The sequence below is a fragment of the Lontra canadensis genome, unplaced genomic scaffold (genome assembly GCF_010015895.1).
Source record: "Lontra canadensis isolate GAN:19392208 unplaced genomic scaffold, GSC_riverotter_1.0 scaffold4, whole genome shotgun sequence".
Classification (NCBI taxonomy): Eukaryota; Metazoa; Chordata; class Mammalia; order Carnivora; family Mustelidae; genus Lontra; species Lontra canadensis.
In genome coordinates this window covers 23771779-23790548 of record NW_022630998.1, presented here as the reverse complement: position 1 = coordinate 23790548, position 18770 = coordinate 23771779, and the positions used below count along the sequence as shown (strand labels likewise).

Sequence of the window (18770 nt, the reverse complement as noted above, 5' to 3'; positions counted from 1 at the left end):
TTATTCTTCCCATGGTTTTAAAAATAATTTTGGGGGCTCCTGGGTGGCTCAGTGAGTTAAAGCCTCTGCCTTCAGCTCAGGTCATGATCCCAGGTTCCTGGGATGGAGCCCCGCATCGGGCTCTCAGCTCAGCGGGGAGCCTGCTTCCCCCTCTCTCTCTGCCTGCCTCTCTGCCTACTTGTGATCTCTGTCAAATAAATAAATAAAATCTTTAAAATAAAAAAAAATTAAAAAAATAATTTTGATGGCGTGAGTATAGAGTTGGATTTTCTTTTTCTTCAAATATATCCATTTATTTATTCATAATCAACAATATCTATTAATTACCCACTGGGTATAAAGTAGCTGACAAGTCCTGTGAATTACATAAAAATATATATGAGACCTTGCTGTCATCAGGAACTCTTGAGAGCAAGTTAGAAAGGAGATGAAATGAAATGAAGAATTCTGATAAAATGTTCAAGTATTTTTTCGGTGCTTTTCGAATGCCAGACCCTCTTCTGGGCACTGAGAATACACTGATGAATGAGACAGACCTTGTCTCTGTTTTCTTAGGATTTTCAGAACAGTAAACAGATAAATTTAAAATATATATATGTGTGATAACACTTAAGCGATCTACAGGGATATCAGATCTAGAAACACAATCATGAGTCACCTGTCGACTACTCTAGATGGTGACATTGTGATATTTAAGCTGAAAGCTAGACACTGAGACATGGTCATGTAATTGTTAGAGAGCTGAGCCTTTTGGCAGAAGCAATAGACAAGCCTGGCCTGTTTGAGGTCTGGAGGGTTCCATGCAGCACAAGGTCCGTCACAGAGCTTAGTAGGTGTGTGATCTCAGAGACCCTCCTAAGTCAGGCTAAAGGGTATTCTGAGTGCATATAGGATGCCATTAGAGAGTGTGAGACAGGGGAATGGTGTTGATGTCCCTGGGGTTGCCATTCTAAGTAGCTCACTTGTGACTACTTGGTGGGGAAATGGAATGTCAAGAAGCCAGAGCAGAAGCAGGAAGGTCAGTTAGAAGGGCTAGTTAGTTAGTCGTCCAGGGCTGAGCTCACAGTGGCTAAGATGGGTGCAGATGGGATGCTGAGAAGTGAATAAATATTGAGCATCTTTTGGAGGAAAAATTCACCGGGCAGTGGAAGTCGAGGCAAAGAGGAATCAAGAATAGCTGCTAAAATTTTAGTTGAGCATTTGGTTAAACTGTAGTGTTGTTTACTGAGATAGGCAGAAGCTTGGCGGGGGGTGTGGAATTAAGAGTTCTGTTTTTGTCGTGTTCATTTGAGATTGCCATTGTCCATCCCAGTAGAGGGTCAAGCAGGCAGGGGGTGTGTGAGTATGGGCTGTGGGGAGGTCAGAGGCTGCTGATGCATGTGGAGGCATTTGAAACCACGTGGCTGAAGGAGCGTAGATAGGAATGTGAAGAATACAGCCAGAAGTCCTGGGCTACAAGCATTGAACGGTCTGAGGAAGGAGAGCCAGCATAGAAAATTGAGATGTAAAAGCAAAGGGGAAGATATGTATCATGGAGGCCATGAAAGATGGGACGCTGTGTTTCAAGGAAAAGAAAGTGATCAGCTATGCCCAGTGCTGGTGAAAGATAAAAGAAGCAAAGACAAAGTCCCAATGTTCTTTCCATGTAGATATGAAAAGTATATAATTTTATATTATAGAAATACTTAAAAATGCATTTATTATACAATTTTGTTTCTTATAATGTTTTATGAAAATGTATGTTCATTTTATACCAGAAATTTATTTATGTATATTTAGAAGAGATTGCACACCCAGCAGATTTTTCATGTAGTTTTATTGTCTTATTCAAATAGGTTTTGATTAACAGAGACTGTGCATACAGCAAGACAGTGTTGTACTCATTTTTTAAAGTTTATATTTCTCTAATATATATATTATATTACAATATAAATATACATATCTAAATATGTACATTTAAAATAGGTGTTTATTTTTCTGTGATGATGACCAGTGATCAGGTATTCATATTTTTCTTTATTATCTATGAAAAGTCATATTCTGTTAGTATGTATTTTATATTTGCAATATGAGTATTTTTAAAAAGATACAAAGAGTTCTCTGGAGCTATCCTAGAATAATTTTCATATATATATATATATATACATGTATATAAGATATATAATTTTTTTTCTAATACTACATATGCTGCAAAGTAATTCTTTGTTTAAAATTGTTTCTGTCTGGGGCACCCGGCTGGCTCAGTCAGTAGGGCATGCAACTCTTGATCTTGGGGTTGTGAGTTTGAGCCCCAGTTTGGGTGTACAGATTACTTTTTTAAAAATCTTAAATAAATAGATAGATACAAATGAAATAAAATTGATCATCTCTATTAAAAACACAAACACTCTGCAGGTGAACTGGGTAATTTTAGGACCCAATTCTCAGGAAGCCTTACCACCACAGAACAGAGACATTGCGGACCCAGTGAGTGGATCCTTCTATTTTGGGGATGGAGAAGGTGGTGTGAGAACCATCACTCTGACAGTCTATCCTCATGAAGACATTGAAGTTGAAGAGATATTCATTATTAAACTTGAACTTGTGAAGGGAGAAGCTAAATTAGACTCCAGAACTAAAGATATTACATTAACAGTAAGTCTGACTTTATTTTTCCCACAAAATTTTGGAGTAATGGATTTATCAGAAAATGCATTTTACATTTGTTGAAACTCCATGAGCTTATGATTAATTCAAAGTTATAAAGCCAAATGAAGTCCTAATAATTCCTATGGGCCAGACTTCTTTGTTATTTTATTAGTTTATTACATAGCTTGATTATTGGTAATTAGTTTATAAAGGGCTCTTGTATAGTGATAAATACTTACTTTCCACTCAGAAAATTTGGTGTTTTGTGAATATTTTTGCACTTTCAGACAGAAGCTATTTGTTATATTGTCCCATACGTCGGATACCTTTGCCATGAAAGTACATGAACGTTATTAACTCAATCACAAATTAGATTGTTGGAAGGTAGAATAGTATTTGTTTGATTAGCACAATGATGTTTTGGATCAAATCTGAATGTTTGATATGAATGAAAGATTCAGTCTAACAGGGGTAAAAATTGCTGAGGACCAGGATATGAAAACAACGTAGAGAGGTGCGCTTTTTTTTTTAAGTTTGGAAAATTCTCTAGTCTCGGGTCTCTATCAGTCAGATTTCTCCAGAGAAAGAGAGAGAGAGAGAGAAAGAATGAAGAAATTTTTATTTTAAAAATTGGCTCACGTGGGGGCGCCCAGTTGGCTCAGTCGTTAAGCGTCTGCCATAGGCTCAGGTCATGATCCCAGGCTCCTGGGATCGAGCCCCGCATCGAGCTACCTGCTTAGCGGAAAGACAGCTTCTCCCCTCCCACTCCTCCTGCTTCTGTTCCCTCGCTCACTGTATGTCTCTCTCTGTCAAATAAATAAATAAAATCTTTTAAAAAAAAATTGGCTCATGTGTTTGTGAAGGTTGACAAGTCCAAAATCTATAGAACAGGCTAGTAGGCAGGAAGCTCAGAAAAAGACTTACGGTTGAGATGATGAGTTTGAATTTTGTGGGATAGGCTGGCAGACTGGAAACTCAAGCAGAATTCCTGAATTGCAGTCTTGAGGCCAAATTCCTTTTTCTCTGGGAAACCTTTAGTGTTTGCTCTTAAGGCCTTCAACTAATTGGATGAGGCCCACTCACAGTATCAAGGGTAATCTCTTTGACTTAAAGTCAGTCAACTGATTATACTATAAATCAGTCAACTGATTATAAATAGTAATTACATCTACAAAATACCTTCACAACTACACGTAGACTAGTGTTTGACTAAACAATTAGCCCTGGTTAAGTAAAGCAAATATAAGGCAAATCAAGTCAAATTCAGGCTTGAAGTAATATCCTTTTGAGACCCTACAAATTAAAGTTTTCTAGACACTTACTCCCATTATTGTTAGAGAATAAGAACCTCCTTGTTTTAGATGACAGTGTACTAAAGAGGCTTTTGAAAAATCAAGTTTCTAGGCAAATTATATTTAAGTATTATTCCTGTGTTTCTTTCATTTTTTTCAGCTTTTCTGTATATTGATAATGTTGGATTCTGTAATTTCATCTGTAGTTGTTATATTGTGGTATTCACTCTGTTACCTCTTTCTATTTTTAGATACAGAAGTTTGGTGATCCAAATGGGGTTGTTCAGTTTGCTCCTGAGTCTTTATCTGAGAAGACCTATTCAGAGCCGTCAGCTCTGGAAGGGCCCCTGATCATTACTTTTTTTGTCAAAAGAGTCAAGGGCATTTTAGGAGAACTTACGGTATCATTTTTCATTTGATTTTTTAAGTAGTGTAACAGTTTGCCTAACAAATGTAGCTGTGAAGAACAGAGAAACTTTGTGTTCTGGTGTAAGTTTTGGAAGTGACATGAGTTTCAGACAAGTTGAGAAGGTTCATTTCTTCACCTTTGGGTTCTCTAGCCAACATGAACCTCTCGCTGTCTTTCTAACTCCAACTACACTTAGACTGAAATGATCTTCCTCACACTTAATCATGAAGAGTATGACTGAACTATTTTTTATTTTCTTGTTTGCTATAACATTTAACTTACCCATTTAAGTCCCTCAATGTTTTTTTGTAAATTGCTTAATATATTCTTCAGGACTTTATTTCTCAGTATAGTTTTTTTTTCGTTTACCAACTGACTTTTAAGAGGTTGCATTTGCGTGTATATTGACATAGAATGTCTGGAGATACTCTTGTGAATCATTGGAATATCTAACAGACCAAGGTTGTTTGTTTGCTAGCAGAACATACTTTGCAAAATTTCTTTATGGATTTAACTCTTTTCCTGTATTGGAGATTAACTGATACTTCTTCAGTGGAAACTTTATGGTTAGGAGTCTAAATATTCTTGGGAAATAATTTTTAAATTCTTGAAATCTTGTTGTTAAAAGCAAACAAAACCAAATTCCAATATAAAGCAATAGACTACTCACTTTTTACCTTCAAGTATTACCCGTGGTTCAGATACCTATAAAATATATAGTCAGGCCTTTCAAATGTATTTGTGGAGCTGCCATTCTAGAGTTAAATTTGCTTCACTTTATCTCTTCAAATCATGTTACTATTTGAGAAGTAGGTGAAATGAGATTTTGCAATCTTGTCCAACAAATTGTATACATAAGCCCAAAAGAGTTCATATACTTTCACAGTGCTAGTGTTATTTGTCTATACTTTCTAAACTGACTATTTGGGGCATCTGGCTTTGAATATAATGAGGCACAATTAAAATTTATTTTTTGTATATTATAGAGGAAGACATAAGGAATTTTGATTCAATATACTGAATTACATAACTTTGTTGGATTTTTTTTTCCTTTTATTTTAGGTTTACTGGGAAATAAGCAGTGAATTTGATATTACAGGAGACTTTCTTTCTACAAAAGGATTTTTCACTATTGCTGATGGAGAGAGTGAAGTGAGCTTTGATGTTCATTTGCTCCCCGATGATATACCTGAGATAGAAGAAGATTATATAATCCAACTTGTTTCTGTAGAGGGAGGAGCAGAACTGGCTCCAGAAAAATGCATCACACGGTTCTCTGTTTCTGCAAATGATGATCCACATGGAGTATTTGCTCTGTATTCAGATTACCAGTCAATCTTTATTGGGCAGAACCTTAGTAGATACATCCAAATTAATGTAACTCGGCTCGCTGGAACATTTGGAGATGTTGTTGTTGGATTTAGAATCTCATCTGACCAAAAGGAGCAGCCAGTTGTTCCTGAAAATGTGGAGAGGCAACTGGTGGTCAAGGACGGGGCCCGATATAGAGTGGACATGGTGCCAGTGAGGAGTCAGGTTTGTAGCATTTCTTCCATTTCCTGATCATTCCAATATCGCTCCTTGCACTTGCTTATCTCATGATCAGCTTACAATCTTATTGAGATATTTAAATGTCATCATAGAAATGTGTAATAATTATTGGATGATACATTTGCAGATTATTTGTGAATTAAGTATATTAAGCATATTCCCATTTGGAGATAACGTATTTTTGTCTAAACGGTAGCAGGCACTTACACATCCCTGTATTCTTTGGGATATTGACTCAATGCCCTGTTAATTAATTTCTAACCTCCATTTCCTATTTCTGAAAATTTTCAAGACTGGAAAAAAGACTGAAAAACTGGGGAAAGGACAGGTAGATTGACTTAACCAGAATATGATTGTGTTAAGTCTCATTTACAAATTAGAGTTTTTTAAAAAAATACAGCATGCTTGAATTATGTACCTTTGAATATTTTCCCATCCATATCTATGTAACATTACCTTCTAAATGCATTCAAGTTTTAATCTCTGTTAATGAACACCAGAGGACATTCTTTAGCTTTTGTACTATTTTATAGTGAGATTTCATTTGACAGTAAGACATGCTTTAGTGAAGATCTGATTACTCTGTTATTTTACTAAGCAACATAAATAGAATAAAACTATTCTCACACTACACATAGGAAAACCAAAATACGTAATCTATATTACATGGACTAACACTCTTGATCTGCCTACTCTTAGACTATATCTTGTAGTAGGTGGCACCTGGTACATTTTGAGGAATGCTAGTCCTCTTTTCATTTCCCTGTAAACACTGAATGATATACAGTTACAGATATACAGACCTTTGAGCAACAAGGGTTGAACTGTGCAGGTACACTTATATGCAGGCTTGTGTCAGCAAATGCAATACGGCACTGCAAATGTAATTTTCCTTCCTTAAGACTTTCTTAATAACACTTTCTTTTCTCTGGCTTACTTTATCATAAGAATACAGTAATAATATATAAGAACTTATAAAATATGTATTAATTGTTCATGTTATCAGTAAAGCTTCTGGTCAACAATAGTTAAGTTTTGGGGGCCCAAAAGTTATATGCATATTTTCTCCTTCTAATATTCCAATCTTCAAAGAGTAATGCATTATATCCAGAGCGTGAGGGGAAAAGGGAATCACTGAAAAAATCCTACCCTTGATTTATGCCCATGTCACACCTTAGCAGCCTAGCCAGTGAACTGTTTGGGAGAAGGGCATGCCCCTAGAGGGGAGATGGGAGGCACATGCTTTAAGTGAGGACAGTGATTTATTTCTGTTTCCTTAGCATTTGATCTGTGAGTTATGTTCAGTGAATGTCACTTTGAAAAAATGAAGATTGATTGAATGAATGAAACATCTGTTATCCTCATGTTATATAACTTCTGAAACTACTAGGGTACATATTGTGTATGTTTGGAGGGCTATGGTGTATGTTTAAGTATGTTTAAGTATATTATATTTAAAAGAAGAACAGACTCCACAAAAGTAGTTATTTTTATATTCAGTAAAGATGTGTAGAGTTTTTAGTATTATTCTAGGTTATGGGATAACGTGGGGGCTTATCCATTATCAATAACAATGTTTCTATTGGGAAAATGTTTTCTAAATTTCAAAAAAAATAGAGTAACATTAATTTTTAAATTCAGAGTTTCCCTTATTTATTAGATTTGAAAACTTTAAAAACTGGTAATCTAATACATTTCATTAGTAATTTTTATTTATCCAAAATGTTCAAGTAATTGGTACACCTAAATCATTATCCATTTTGAGTAAATTTCACTGGAGTATTAGTTATTCCTTAATGAAGAGGAAGAAAGTGAGTTTTGCTGCTTTTAGGAACTGACTCTTCCCCAGTGAGCGCTTTCATTCCTGTGGTACATGATTCATTCTATTACTAACACTACTTCTGTGATTCTTATCATTCTTGAGGCCATTTGGACACACATGGAGAATTGGCAAATTTGTGTATTTACACTCTATCACTCATCACCCCGGAGTCTTCATACTGGTGATTAGTTTTATAACCTGGGGTTGGGGGGAGAGCGGGGAGAGGCATATATATATATATATATATATATATATATATACATATATATATATATATATTTTTTTTTTAAAGATTTTATTTATTTATTTGAAATAGAGAGAGAGAGATCACAAGTAGGCAGAGAGGCAGGCAGAGAGAGAGAGAGAGAAGCAGGCTCCCCACTGAGCAGAGAGCCAGATGTGGGCCTTGATCCCAGGACCCTGAGATCATGACCTGAGCCGAAGGCAGAGGCTTAACCCACTGAGCCACCCAGGCACCCGGGAGAGGCATATATTGATGAAACTGTACAAAAGGATCCTAAGGCAGTGTGCTAATGACTCATGTCAAATGTCAGTATTTTTCTCTGAAAATTAATTCTTACTACTAAAACAGTCATTGATCTTGTTTGTTTATAGGTCTTTTTATCCCTGGGCTCTAAATTCACCTTGCAACTGGTGACTGCGATGCTCGTCAGTGGACGTTTTTACGGCATGCCAAAAATTCTCCAGGAAGCGAAATCAGCTATCCTTCCTGTCCCTGAGAAAGCCGCCAATTCTCAGGTAATTGGTCCTGGGTGTGGAACCATCCAGGAACCACTAGAGGGCAGCATCCACAGGAAGGACTAAAGATTCTCAGACATGAAATTTCTCAGAATTACTGTTTTAAATCAATATTAAAGTAGATATTATGAATACATTATACGAAAATAACTTGCCAAATTTTGACATTTTCCTTTTTGGATATTTAGAAATTTTGTGTCCCATAGAATTTGAATGTAAGAATTTTTAAAATTATGGTCACTTAGAATAAAAATTTCCAGGTTTTTTAGGTTATTTTTATTGAATATTTAATATTGAAGCATTTTATACTAAATAAAAATAGAACAAAACATCAGTTAATATTCCAGACTTTTTCATTTACTAACGTGATTATTTGTCTTTCATTTTAGGGGCTCTTTATCACAAGTTTGTGTTGGTGGAGATAAATGCTAGTGATGAGATGCTGTGACATGGTTGCCCCTAAATATTAGAATCTTCCACTAGAGTTCAATATGGGAAAGATTGTTTCTGAATCACTTCATAAGTTCACAGGAGAGCAAAGAATAACTTGAGGGCTTTACTTTGTATGTAGGCCAGTTCTGTCAATATAGGAGCAAGGCAGGGCTGTTGTCTTTGGGTCATGGCAATGTGTGTATTTTTGAGACCATTAGGAGATGACATTACATCCTATTCCTTCAGGTGGGAGCTCCTTCAGCTTGGTTAAGGCAGGCCTAGTCCAGTATGTGGACATGTTCTACACAACTGATAGCTGGGTCTGGCCAGAAGCTTGTGTAACAGGGTCTCTGACCACTAAGGGCATGCTCTTCAGAAACTCCCTTATGGGCTGCTTCTCTGTAGGGAATGAATTTGCTTTGTCTCCTAAATGGAATCCATCAGCATTAAAAATCACTGAGAAGAACAGTGAGTTTTCTTTCTCCTGCACCTCATCTGTTCAAGAGGGAATGGAGGAATAGAACTTAATAATTCTTTGAAGTTTTGTTGTCATCTTTTTGCTCACAGGTTGTTAAAAGAAAAGATTCCTTTCACCATGAACCATTCATTTGGCACAGCAAAATATTTCCTACTCCTTGTTAATGCACATGGTCGCAACATGTGTCACCTTGAAGGGCAAGTTTGGGGCCAGTCAGGATATACTCCTGTCCTTAGTGTATCCTCTGTACTCCTTACCAGTATTTGTGTCTTTGTGTGTGTGTGATAGGTGGTTAGGACACTTGCAAAGCATTATCTTTTTGTTTGTTTGTTTGTTTGTTTATTATCTTAGATTTTTGACAAAGGTTTTGACAATTGCTAAGCAAAAGCCTCACTATAATAGGGAATCTAGGCTGGTGTTAGATTCAAGTTTCATTTTTGTTTTTCTTTTCTGTAGCTCTAAAAGCTATCCTGGGGTACCTTCTCACACTTTTCTGTTACTTCCCATTCCAGTTTAAAATGGGGAGGATAAGGGGCACCTGTGTGACTCAGTCGGTTAAGCATCTAACTCTTGGTTTCAGCTCAGGTCATGATCTCAGAGTTGTGGGATATGATACCACGTTGGGCTCTTTGCCAGGCGTGGAAACTGCTTGGGATTCTCTCCCCTGACCCCACTTTCTCTTCTCTCCCCCTCCAAAAAAAAAAAAAAAAAAAAAAAAGTTTAAAAAAAATAAGGAGACTGAGTCTTAATATAGAACTATCAGTCATATGGTATCCCGATTTAAAGATTTTAGGACCAAAAGAGGTAAACTGAGTTACTCAAATCACAGTGTGAAGCCAGGAATCTAGTTTTATTTTTACTCACTGGCTAGAACTTACTTCATCTATAAGTCACTTTTAAATCCCAGGGTTCCTTGAGAAGTTTACCCTTAAAACAAAATCTTACTTGATATCGCTGAAAAAGATGCTTATTTTTAAAAAATCTTTGGATGTTTCTGATCCTCAAAAGAAAAAATTTTTTTAATTGAATTGAAGAGCTGAAAAGAACCTTAATAGAAAATCTACTTCATGATACTTATTTTATAAATGAAGAATTTATTGTTATATCTTAGAAAGATATCAGATTTCAGTTCTAAACAAACCAAGTTCTACAAAAACCCACAAACAAGTCATATTAAAATGCCATTTTTAATCTTTTGCTTTCATAAAACCATAATTATATTTAATCTCTTTTGGATATTATAAATTCACAGTATTCCATTTTGATTTAAAAAAAAAGCTATAAACTATAATTAGAATTATAAAATAAAAGAAATTTCCAAGTCTCAGATGTCATTCTTAAGCATATTACTCTTCAATTGAATGTACTTTATTTTATTATTTTATTTTTTGAATAGCACCCTTATTCCTTTAATCATTCCAGAACCGCTTTACATGAAGAGACATAGTAAGGAGGAATTGGCAGTTAAACCAGAACCATCTCATATTTTGATAATGTATTACTAATTACTTTTCAGATTTATAAATATCTACTTCCTTTTTACCATGTTTCAAAAAATAGGCTGAATGCTGAAGGTCCAAGATGAACAGAGACATATGCTTCTTGTCCCCACAGTTTATATCTGTCTTTTTAAAAAATTTTTTAAATTAACATATTATTTATTTCAAGGGGTGTAGGTCTGTGATTCATCAGTCTTACACAATTCACAGTACTCACCATAGCACATACCCTCCCCAATGTCCATTACCCAGCCACCCCATCTGTCACCCCCCTCCAATCCAGCAACCCTCAGTTTGTTTCCTGAGATTTAAAGTCTCATAGGTTTGGCTCCCTGTCTGGTTTCATCTTGTTTCATTTTTTCCCTCCCTTCCTCTATAATCCTCTGTCTTGTTTCTCCAATTCCTCCAAATGATCAGTGAGATCATTTGATGATTGTCTTTCTCTTTCGTGTAGCATAATACCCTCTACTTCTATCTATGTGGTTGCCAAATGGCAGGATTTCAATTTTTGATGGCTGTACAATATTCCATTGTGTATATATACCACATTTTCTTTATCCATTCATCTGTTGATGGACATCTAGGTTCTTTCCATAGTTTGGCTATTGTGGACATTGATGCTATGAACATTGGTGTGACATGCTCCTTCAGATCACTACGTTGGTATCTTTGGGGTAAATACTCAGTAGTGCCATTGCTGGGTCATAGGGTAGCTCTATTTTAAACTCTTTGAGGGACCTCCATATTGTTTTCCAGAGTAGCTACACCAGCTTGCATTCCCATGAACAGTGTAGGAGGGTTCCCCTTTCTCCGCATCCTCACCAGCATCTGTTGTTTCCTGACTTGTTAATTTTAGCCATTCTAACTGGACTGAGGTGGTATCTCATTGTGGTTTGATTTGTGTTTCCTTGCTGCAGAGTGATGTGGAGCACTTTCTCATGTGTCTGTTGGCCATCTGGATGTCTTCTTTGCAGAAATGTCTGTTCATGTCTTCTGCCCATTTCTTGATTGGATTCTTTGTTCTCTGGGTGTTGAGTTGGATAAGTTCTTTATAGATTTTGGATACTAGTCCTTTATCTGATATGTCATTTGTGAATATCTTCTCCCATTCTGTCGGTTGTCTTTTGGTTTTGTTGACTGTCTCCTTTGCTGTGCAAAAGCTTTTGATCTTGATGAAGTCTCAGTAGTTCATTTTTGCCCTTGCTTCCCTTGCCTTTGGCGATATTTCTAGGAAGAAGTTGCTGCAGCTGAAGTCGAAGAGGTTGCTGCCTGTGTTCTCAAGGATATTGATGGATTCCTGTCTCACATTGAGGTCTTTCATCCATTTTGAATCTATTTTTTTGTGTGGTATAAGGAAATGGTCCAGTTTCATTCTTCTGCATGTGTCTGTCCAATTTTCCCAAAGCCATTTGTTGAGGAGACTTTTTTTTCCATTGGACATTCTTTCCTGCTTTGTCGAAGATTAGTTGACCATACAGTTGAGAGTCCTTTTCTGGGCTCTTTGTTCTGTTCCTTTGATTTATGTGTCTGTTTTTGTGCTAGTATCATACTGTCTTTTTTTTTTTCTTTTTTTTAAAGATTTTATTTATTTGAGAGAGAGCTAGAAAGCACGAGACAGGAGAGGATCAGAGGGAGAAGCAGACTTCCCACTGAACTGGGAGCCTGAGGTGAGACTTGATCACTGGACTCCAGATTCATGACTTGAGCCAAAGGCAGACACTTAACCAACTGAGCCAACCAGGCGCTCTAACCAGTACCATACATACTGTCTTGATGATTACAGCATTGTAGTCTGGAATTGAGCTTGAAGTCTGGAATTGTGATGCCACCAGGTCTGGTTTTCTTTTTCAACATTCCTCTGGCTATTCGGGATCTTTTCTGGTTTCATACAAAATTGAGGATTATTTGTTCCATTTCTTTGAAAAAAGTTGATGGTATTTTGATAGGGATTGTGTTAAGTATGTAGATTGCTCTAGGTAGTATAGACATTTTCACAATATTTGCTCTTCCAATCCATGAGCATGGAACGTTTTTCCATTCCTTTGTGTCTTCCTAAATTTCTTTCATGAGTATTCTATAGTTTTCTGAGTACAGATTTTTGCCTCTTTGGTCAGATTTATTTCTAGGTATCTTATGGTTTTGGGTGCAATTGTAAATGGGATTGACTCCTTAATTTCTCTTTCTTCTATCTTTTTGTTGGTATATAGAAATGCAACTGATTTCTGTGCATTGATTTTATATCCTGGCACTTTACTGAATTCCTGTATGAGTTCTAGGAATTTTGGGGTGGAGTCTTTTGGCTTTTCCCTGTAAAGAGTGAGAGTTTGATTTCTTCTTTGCCGATTCAGATGCGCTTTATTTATTTTATTTATTTTTTTTTTTTGTTATGTGATTGCTGAGATTAGGACTTATAGTACTATGTTGAATAGCACTGGTGATAGGGGACATCCCTGCTGTGTTCCTAACCTTAGGGGAAAAGGTCTTAGTTTTTCCCCATTGAGAGTGATGTTCGTTGTGGGTTTTTCATAGATGGGTTTTATGATATTGAGGTATCTACCCTCTATCCCTACACTCTGAAGAGTTTTAATCAAGAAAGGATGCTGTACTTTGTCAAATGCTTGCAGCCCAGGAATAAATCCCATTTGGTCGTGGTGAATAATCCTTTTAATGTATTGTTGGAGCCTTTTGGCTAGTATTTTGGTAAGAATTTTTACATCCTTGTTCATGAGGGATATCGGTCTGTAATTCTTTTTGATGGTGTCTTTGTCTGATTTGGGGATCAAGGTAATGCTGGCCTCATAAAATGAGTTTGGAAGTTTTCTTTCCATTTCTATTTTTTGGAACAGTTTCAGAGGAATAGGGTATTTATTCTTCTTTAAATGTTTGGTAGAATTCCCTTGGGAAGCCAAATGGCCCTGGCCTCTTGTTTCTTGGGAGATTTTTGATGACTGCTTCAATTTCCTTATAGGGTATGGGTCTGTTCAGGTTTTCTATTTCTTCCTGTTTCAGTTTTGGTAGTTTAAACATTTCTAGGAATGCATCCATTTCTTCCAGATTGTCAAATTTGCTGATGTATAGTTGCTCATAATATGTTCTTATAATTATTTGTACTTCTTTGATGTTGGTTATGAACTGTCCACGTTCATTCATGATTTTATTAATTTGTGTCCTTTATTGTCTCATTTTGATAAGTCTGGCCATGGGTTTATCAATCTTATTGATTCTTTCAAAGAACCAGCTCCTGGTTTCATTGGTCTGTTCTACTGTTCTTTTGGTTTCTGTTTCATTGATTTCTGCTCTGATCTTTATTATTTATCCTCTCCTGCTGGGTTTAGGCTTCATTTGTTCTTTTTTCTCCCACTCCTTTAGGTGTAGGGTTAGGTTTTGTACTTGAAACCTTTGTTGTTTCATGAGAAAGGCTTGTATCACTATATACTTTCCTCTCAGGACCATCTTTGCTGTGTCTCAAAGATTTTGAACAGTTGTGTTTTCATTTTCATTTGTTTCCATGACTTTTTTCGATTCTTCTTTAATTTCCTGGTTGACCCATTCATTCTTTAATACGATGCTCTTTAGCCTCCATGTATTTGAGTTCTTTCCAACTTTCCTCTTGTGATTGAGTTCGAGTTTCAAAGCATTGTGGTCTGAAGATATGCAGGGAATCATCCCAGTCTTTGGGTACTGGTTGAGATCTGATTTGTGACCCAGGATGTGATCTATTCTGGAGAATGTTCCATGTGCAATAGGGAAAAATGTGTATTCTCTTGCTTTGGGATGGAATGTTCTGAATATATCTGTGGTGTCCATCTGGTCCAGTGTGTCATTTGAAGCCTTTATTTCCTTGTTGATTTTTTGCTCAGATGATCTGTCCATTTCAGGGAAGGGGCTGTTAAAGTCCCCTACTATTATTTTATTGTATTATTGTTGATGTGTTTCTTTGATTTTGTTCTTAATTGGCTTATATAATTAGCTGCTCCCATGTTAGCGGCACAGGTATTCAAAATTATTAGACCTTCTTTTTGTATAGACCGTTTAAGTATGATATAATGTGCTTCTTATTATAGTCTTTGGCTTAAAATCTAATTGATCTGATATAAGGATTGCCACCCCAGCTTTCTTTTGATGTCTATTAGCATGGGAATTGTTTTTCATCCCCTCACTTTCAGTCTGGAGGTGTCTTTGGATCAAAAATGAGTTTCTTATAGACAGCATATTGATGGGTCTTGTTTTTTAATCCATTCTGATACCCTGTGCCTTTTCTTTGGGGGCATTTAGCCCATTACATTCAGGGTAACTATTGAAAGATATGAATTTAGTGCCCATTGTATTGCCTATAAGGTGACTGTTACTGTATATTGTCTCTGTTCCCTTCTGGTCTGTTACTTTTAGGCTCTCTCTTTGCTTAGAGGACCCCTTTTGGTATTGCCTGTAGGGCTGGTTTAGTGTTTGCAGTTCTTTTAGTTTTTGTTTGTCCTGAAAGCTTTTTATTGCTCCTTATATATTAAGTGACAACATAGCTGGAGATAATATTCTTGGCTGCATATTTTTCTTGTTTAGTGCTTTGCATATATCATGCCAGTTCCTTCTGGCCTGCCAAGTCTCTGTGGATAGGTCTGCTGCCAGTCTAATGTTTCTATTGTTGTAGGTTACAGACCTCTTGTCCTGAGCTACTTTCAGGATATTCTCTTTTTCTCTGAGACTTGTAAGTTTTACTATTAGATGGTGGGGTGTTGACCTATATTTATTGATTTTGAGATGGGTTCTCTATGCCTCTTCAATTTTGATGCCTGTTTCCTTCCCCAAATTAGGGAAGTTCTCTACTATAATTTGTTCCTATATACCTTCTGCCCCTCTCTCTCTCTTCTTCTGAGATCCCAGTTATTCTACCCCCTCATGGTCCAGGAGTTGTTTATCTCTCTTTGTCTCAGCTTCTTTATTCTCCATCATTTGTTCTTCTATATCACTAATTCACTTTTCTGCCTCATTAATCCTAGCAGTTAGAGCCTCCAATTTTGGTTGCATCTCATTAATAGCCTTTTTGATTTTGATTTGGTTAGATTTAATTTTTTTATTTCTCCAGAAAAGGATTCTCTAGTGTCTTCTATGCTTTTTTCAAGCCCAGGTAGTATCTTTATAATCATCACTCTGAACTCTAGTTCTGACATCTTCCTAACGTTCTTATTGATTAGGTCCCTGGCAGTTGGTTCTGCCTCTTAATTCTTTTTTTTTTTTTTTTTGAGGTGAGTTTTTCCATTTTCTCATTTTGTACAGGGAAGAATAGACGAATGAGAGAATGAAATGCTAAGAGGGTAATAACGACCCCAGAAAAATATACACTAAAGAAACAGAAGACACCTGAAACTGGGGGGGGGAATGGAAGGAAAGGGGAAAAAAAAAATATTATCAAGCTGTTGAATAGAATAGAGCCACACACTTAGATTTTGGGTGTATTTTGTTCTAAGAAACTGCCTCCCAAAATTTTTAAAGAAAGAAAACACACACACACACACACACACACACACACACAAATAAGGGTAAATACAATGAAGGGATGGAATATGACTAAAGATGAAAATTAAAAAAGATTTAAAAAAAAGGAATTGATAAGAAGTTGGTTGAAAAAGGAAAGAAAAAAATTTAGAAAAAAAAAAAAAAAAGAATGTGATCAGGCAGGAGACTAGAACAAAGCCATACAAAAGATTTAGGGTATATTTTGCTCTGTTAGAAGAAACTGTATCCCCAAATTTTAAAGAATGAAAAATTTATATATATACAAAAAAATAAGGTCAAATACGATGAAGGTGTAGAATGTGACTCTAAAAATGAAAATTACAAAAGATTTTTAAAAAGGAGTTGGTAAGATGTTGCTTGAAAAAGGAGAGAAGAAAAAATTTTAAAAATTTGTTTTAAAAAATAAAAAAATAAAAAAAACCAAGCTGATTGATTTTTTTAAATAAAAAAATTTAAAAAATTAACTTTGAGAGACTAAAGTATCTTGTGAAAAAAACCATGAATTCTATACTGTATTCCCATAGTTCTGAAGTTTTGCAGTTCTCATTGATTGGTGAACTCGGTCTTGGTGGGATGTTCTTGCTGATCTTCTGGGGGAGAGGCCTGTTGAAGTGATTCTCAAATGTCTTTGCCCAAGGCAGAATTACACTGCCCTTGCCAGGGGCCAGGCTAAGTAATCTGAGGTTCGCTCTTGGTGGTTTTTGTTTCCTGAAAGATTTTCATACAGCTTTGGAGGACAGGAATGAAAATGGAGGCCTCCCAATCTCTGGCCCCAGAGGAGCTGAGAGCTCAGAGCCCCACTCCTCAGTTATCCCTCAGAGAAAAGCAGTCAATCACTCCTGTGTCCCAGGTCTCCGGCCGCACTCCATTCTCACTCGGACTGTGACTGAATGTTTCTGTCTCTGGTATACAACCTCTTTTGGGGTTTCCAAACACAGTAGATTCCTGTGGTGTGCTCCTGTGCTGCTCCTCCTGGGGGAGGAAGGGGAGTCTCCCTGGATCTGCCACTTGTTGGGTCCCTGCTGGAAGAGTAGTAGCCCAAATACGCCTCAGATCATGATATATGGCAAACCCAAGCTGGGAGCCCACTCCTCAGCAACGTCTCTGCAGCCAGTTTCCCTGCTCCAATACCTGGGGGCTCTGCCACACTCAGGTACCCCCAGTCTTTCTGTGACCCCGAGGGTCCTGAGACCACACTGTCCCAGCAAGGGTTCCACCCCCCGCTTAGCCACTGGAACAACATCCCTCAGTAGAGCTGACTTCAAAAAGTTCTGATTTTGTGTTCCACTGCTCTGTCACTTGCTGGGAAGCAGGCCCCTCCCCCTTGTGCTCTACCTTCTCGTATATCGCCTTGGATTCACTCCTCCACACATCCTACCTTCCAGAAAGTGGTTGCTTTTCTGTTCATAGAATTGCTGCTATTCTTTTCTTCAGTCTCCTGTTGAGTTTGTAGGCATTCAGAATGGTTTGATAACTAGCTGAATTCCTAGGAGCAGATGAAATTTAGGTCTTCTACTCCTCTGACATTTTGCTCCTCTAATTGAATATATTTTAAAACAAGAAAGTATGTCATGTAAACAAAGAGAAAGTTGACTTTTAACCCACTCTTCAGAAAACAGGAAACTTTAGGGAGAAATAAAATATTCTAAGCATGTTTTTCCTCAGGTTGGATTTGAATCTACTGCTTTTCCACTCATGGACATGACTGCAGGAACAAGCCAAGTTGTGATTTCTAGGAGAGGCACGTATGGCTCTCTCATGGTTGCCTGGGTGGCTGGATATGCTCCTGGGTTAGAAATCCCTGAATTCATTGTTGTTGGCAACATGACCCCAAAACTAGGTGAGTTGTTGCTTTGCTAAGGTCTTCCCTATAGAACGTAGAGATAGATGTGTGATTGGCCACTAATTTTCTTCACTTGTCCTTACTTTGGATAATGAACTCTTTGTTTCCTAATACAGTCCTCCCATATTTTAGTGATCAGAGGTCCACAGTCTACTTGGTAAAAGTGAGAAACTTTATTCAGTCAAATTAAAAACTTCATATGTCACCTGGACATAGTGATCACTAAGCTGATTGATTACTTTGTTGATATAGAAGGGGTTTGTTAAAAGTACTTCTAAAAACCTAATGTGGCCTGTACAATAATAATAAAAAAAAGGCATGCCTTTGTGGTCATTTATGTGTTCACCTGAATATTTCTGACAATGGAGCAGCTGTGGCTTCATCTCCTTTGTGTTTTTATTATACCGTTAGCTCTGGGAGGGTCAGTGAGATGTACATGTTAGATGACATGACCTCTACTCCATAGAAGAGACAGGGAGTTAAGGCAAAATTTTGGTGTAGGGATCTTTCTTTCAGTTCACATACCTCTCTCCCCAAGTTCTTAAA

The 18770-nt window shown here is 36.9% G+C and overlaps 1 protein-coding gene across 7 annotated transcripts in view; it reads left to right on the top strand.

Moving 5' to 3' along the window:
* The window catches only part of ADGRV1 (adhesion G protein-coupled receptor V1), a 554175-nt gene that overhangs the window by 206450 nt on the left and 328955 nt on the right, over nucleotides 1–18770 (top strand). For all 7 annotated transcript variants that reach the window (XM_032846581.1, XM_032846569.1, XM_032846573.1 and 4 more), the window contains 5 exons: nucleotides 2395–2634; nucleotides 4172–4321; nucleotides 5392–5865; nucleotides 8318–8461; nucleotides 18047–18221. In XM_032846581.1, the coding sequence (XP_032702472.1) occupies nucleotides 2395–2634; nucleotides 4172–4321; nucleotides 5392–5865; nucleotides 8318–8461; nucleotides 18047–18221 (1183 nt within the window). The remainder of the gene's footprint in view (nucleotides 1–2394; nucleotides 2635–4171; nucleotides 4322–5391; nucleotides 5866–8317; nucleotides 8462–18046; nucleotides 18222–18770) is intronic.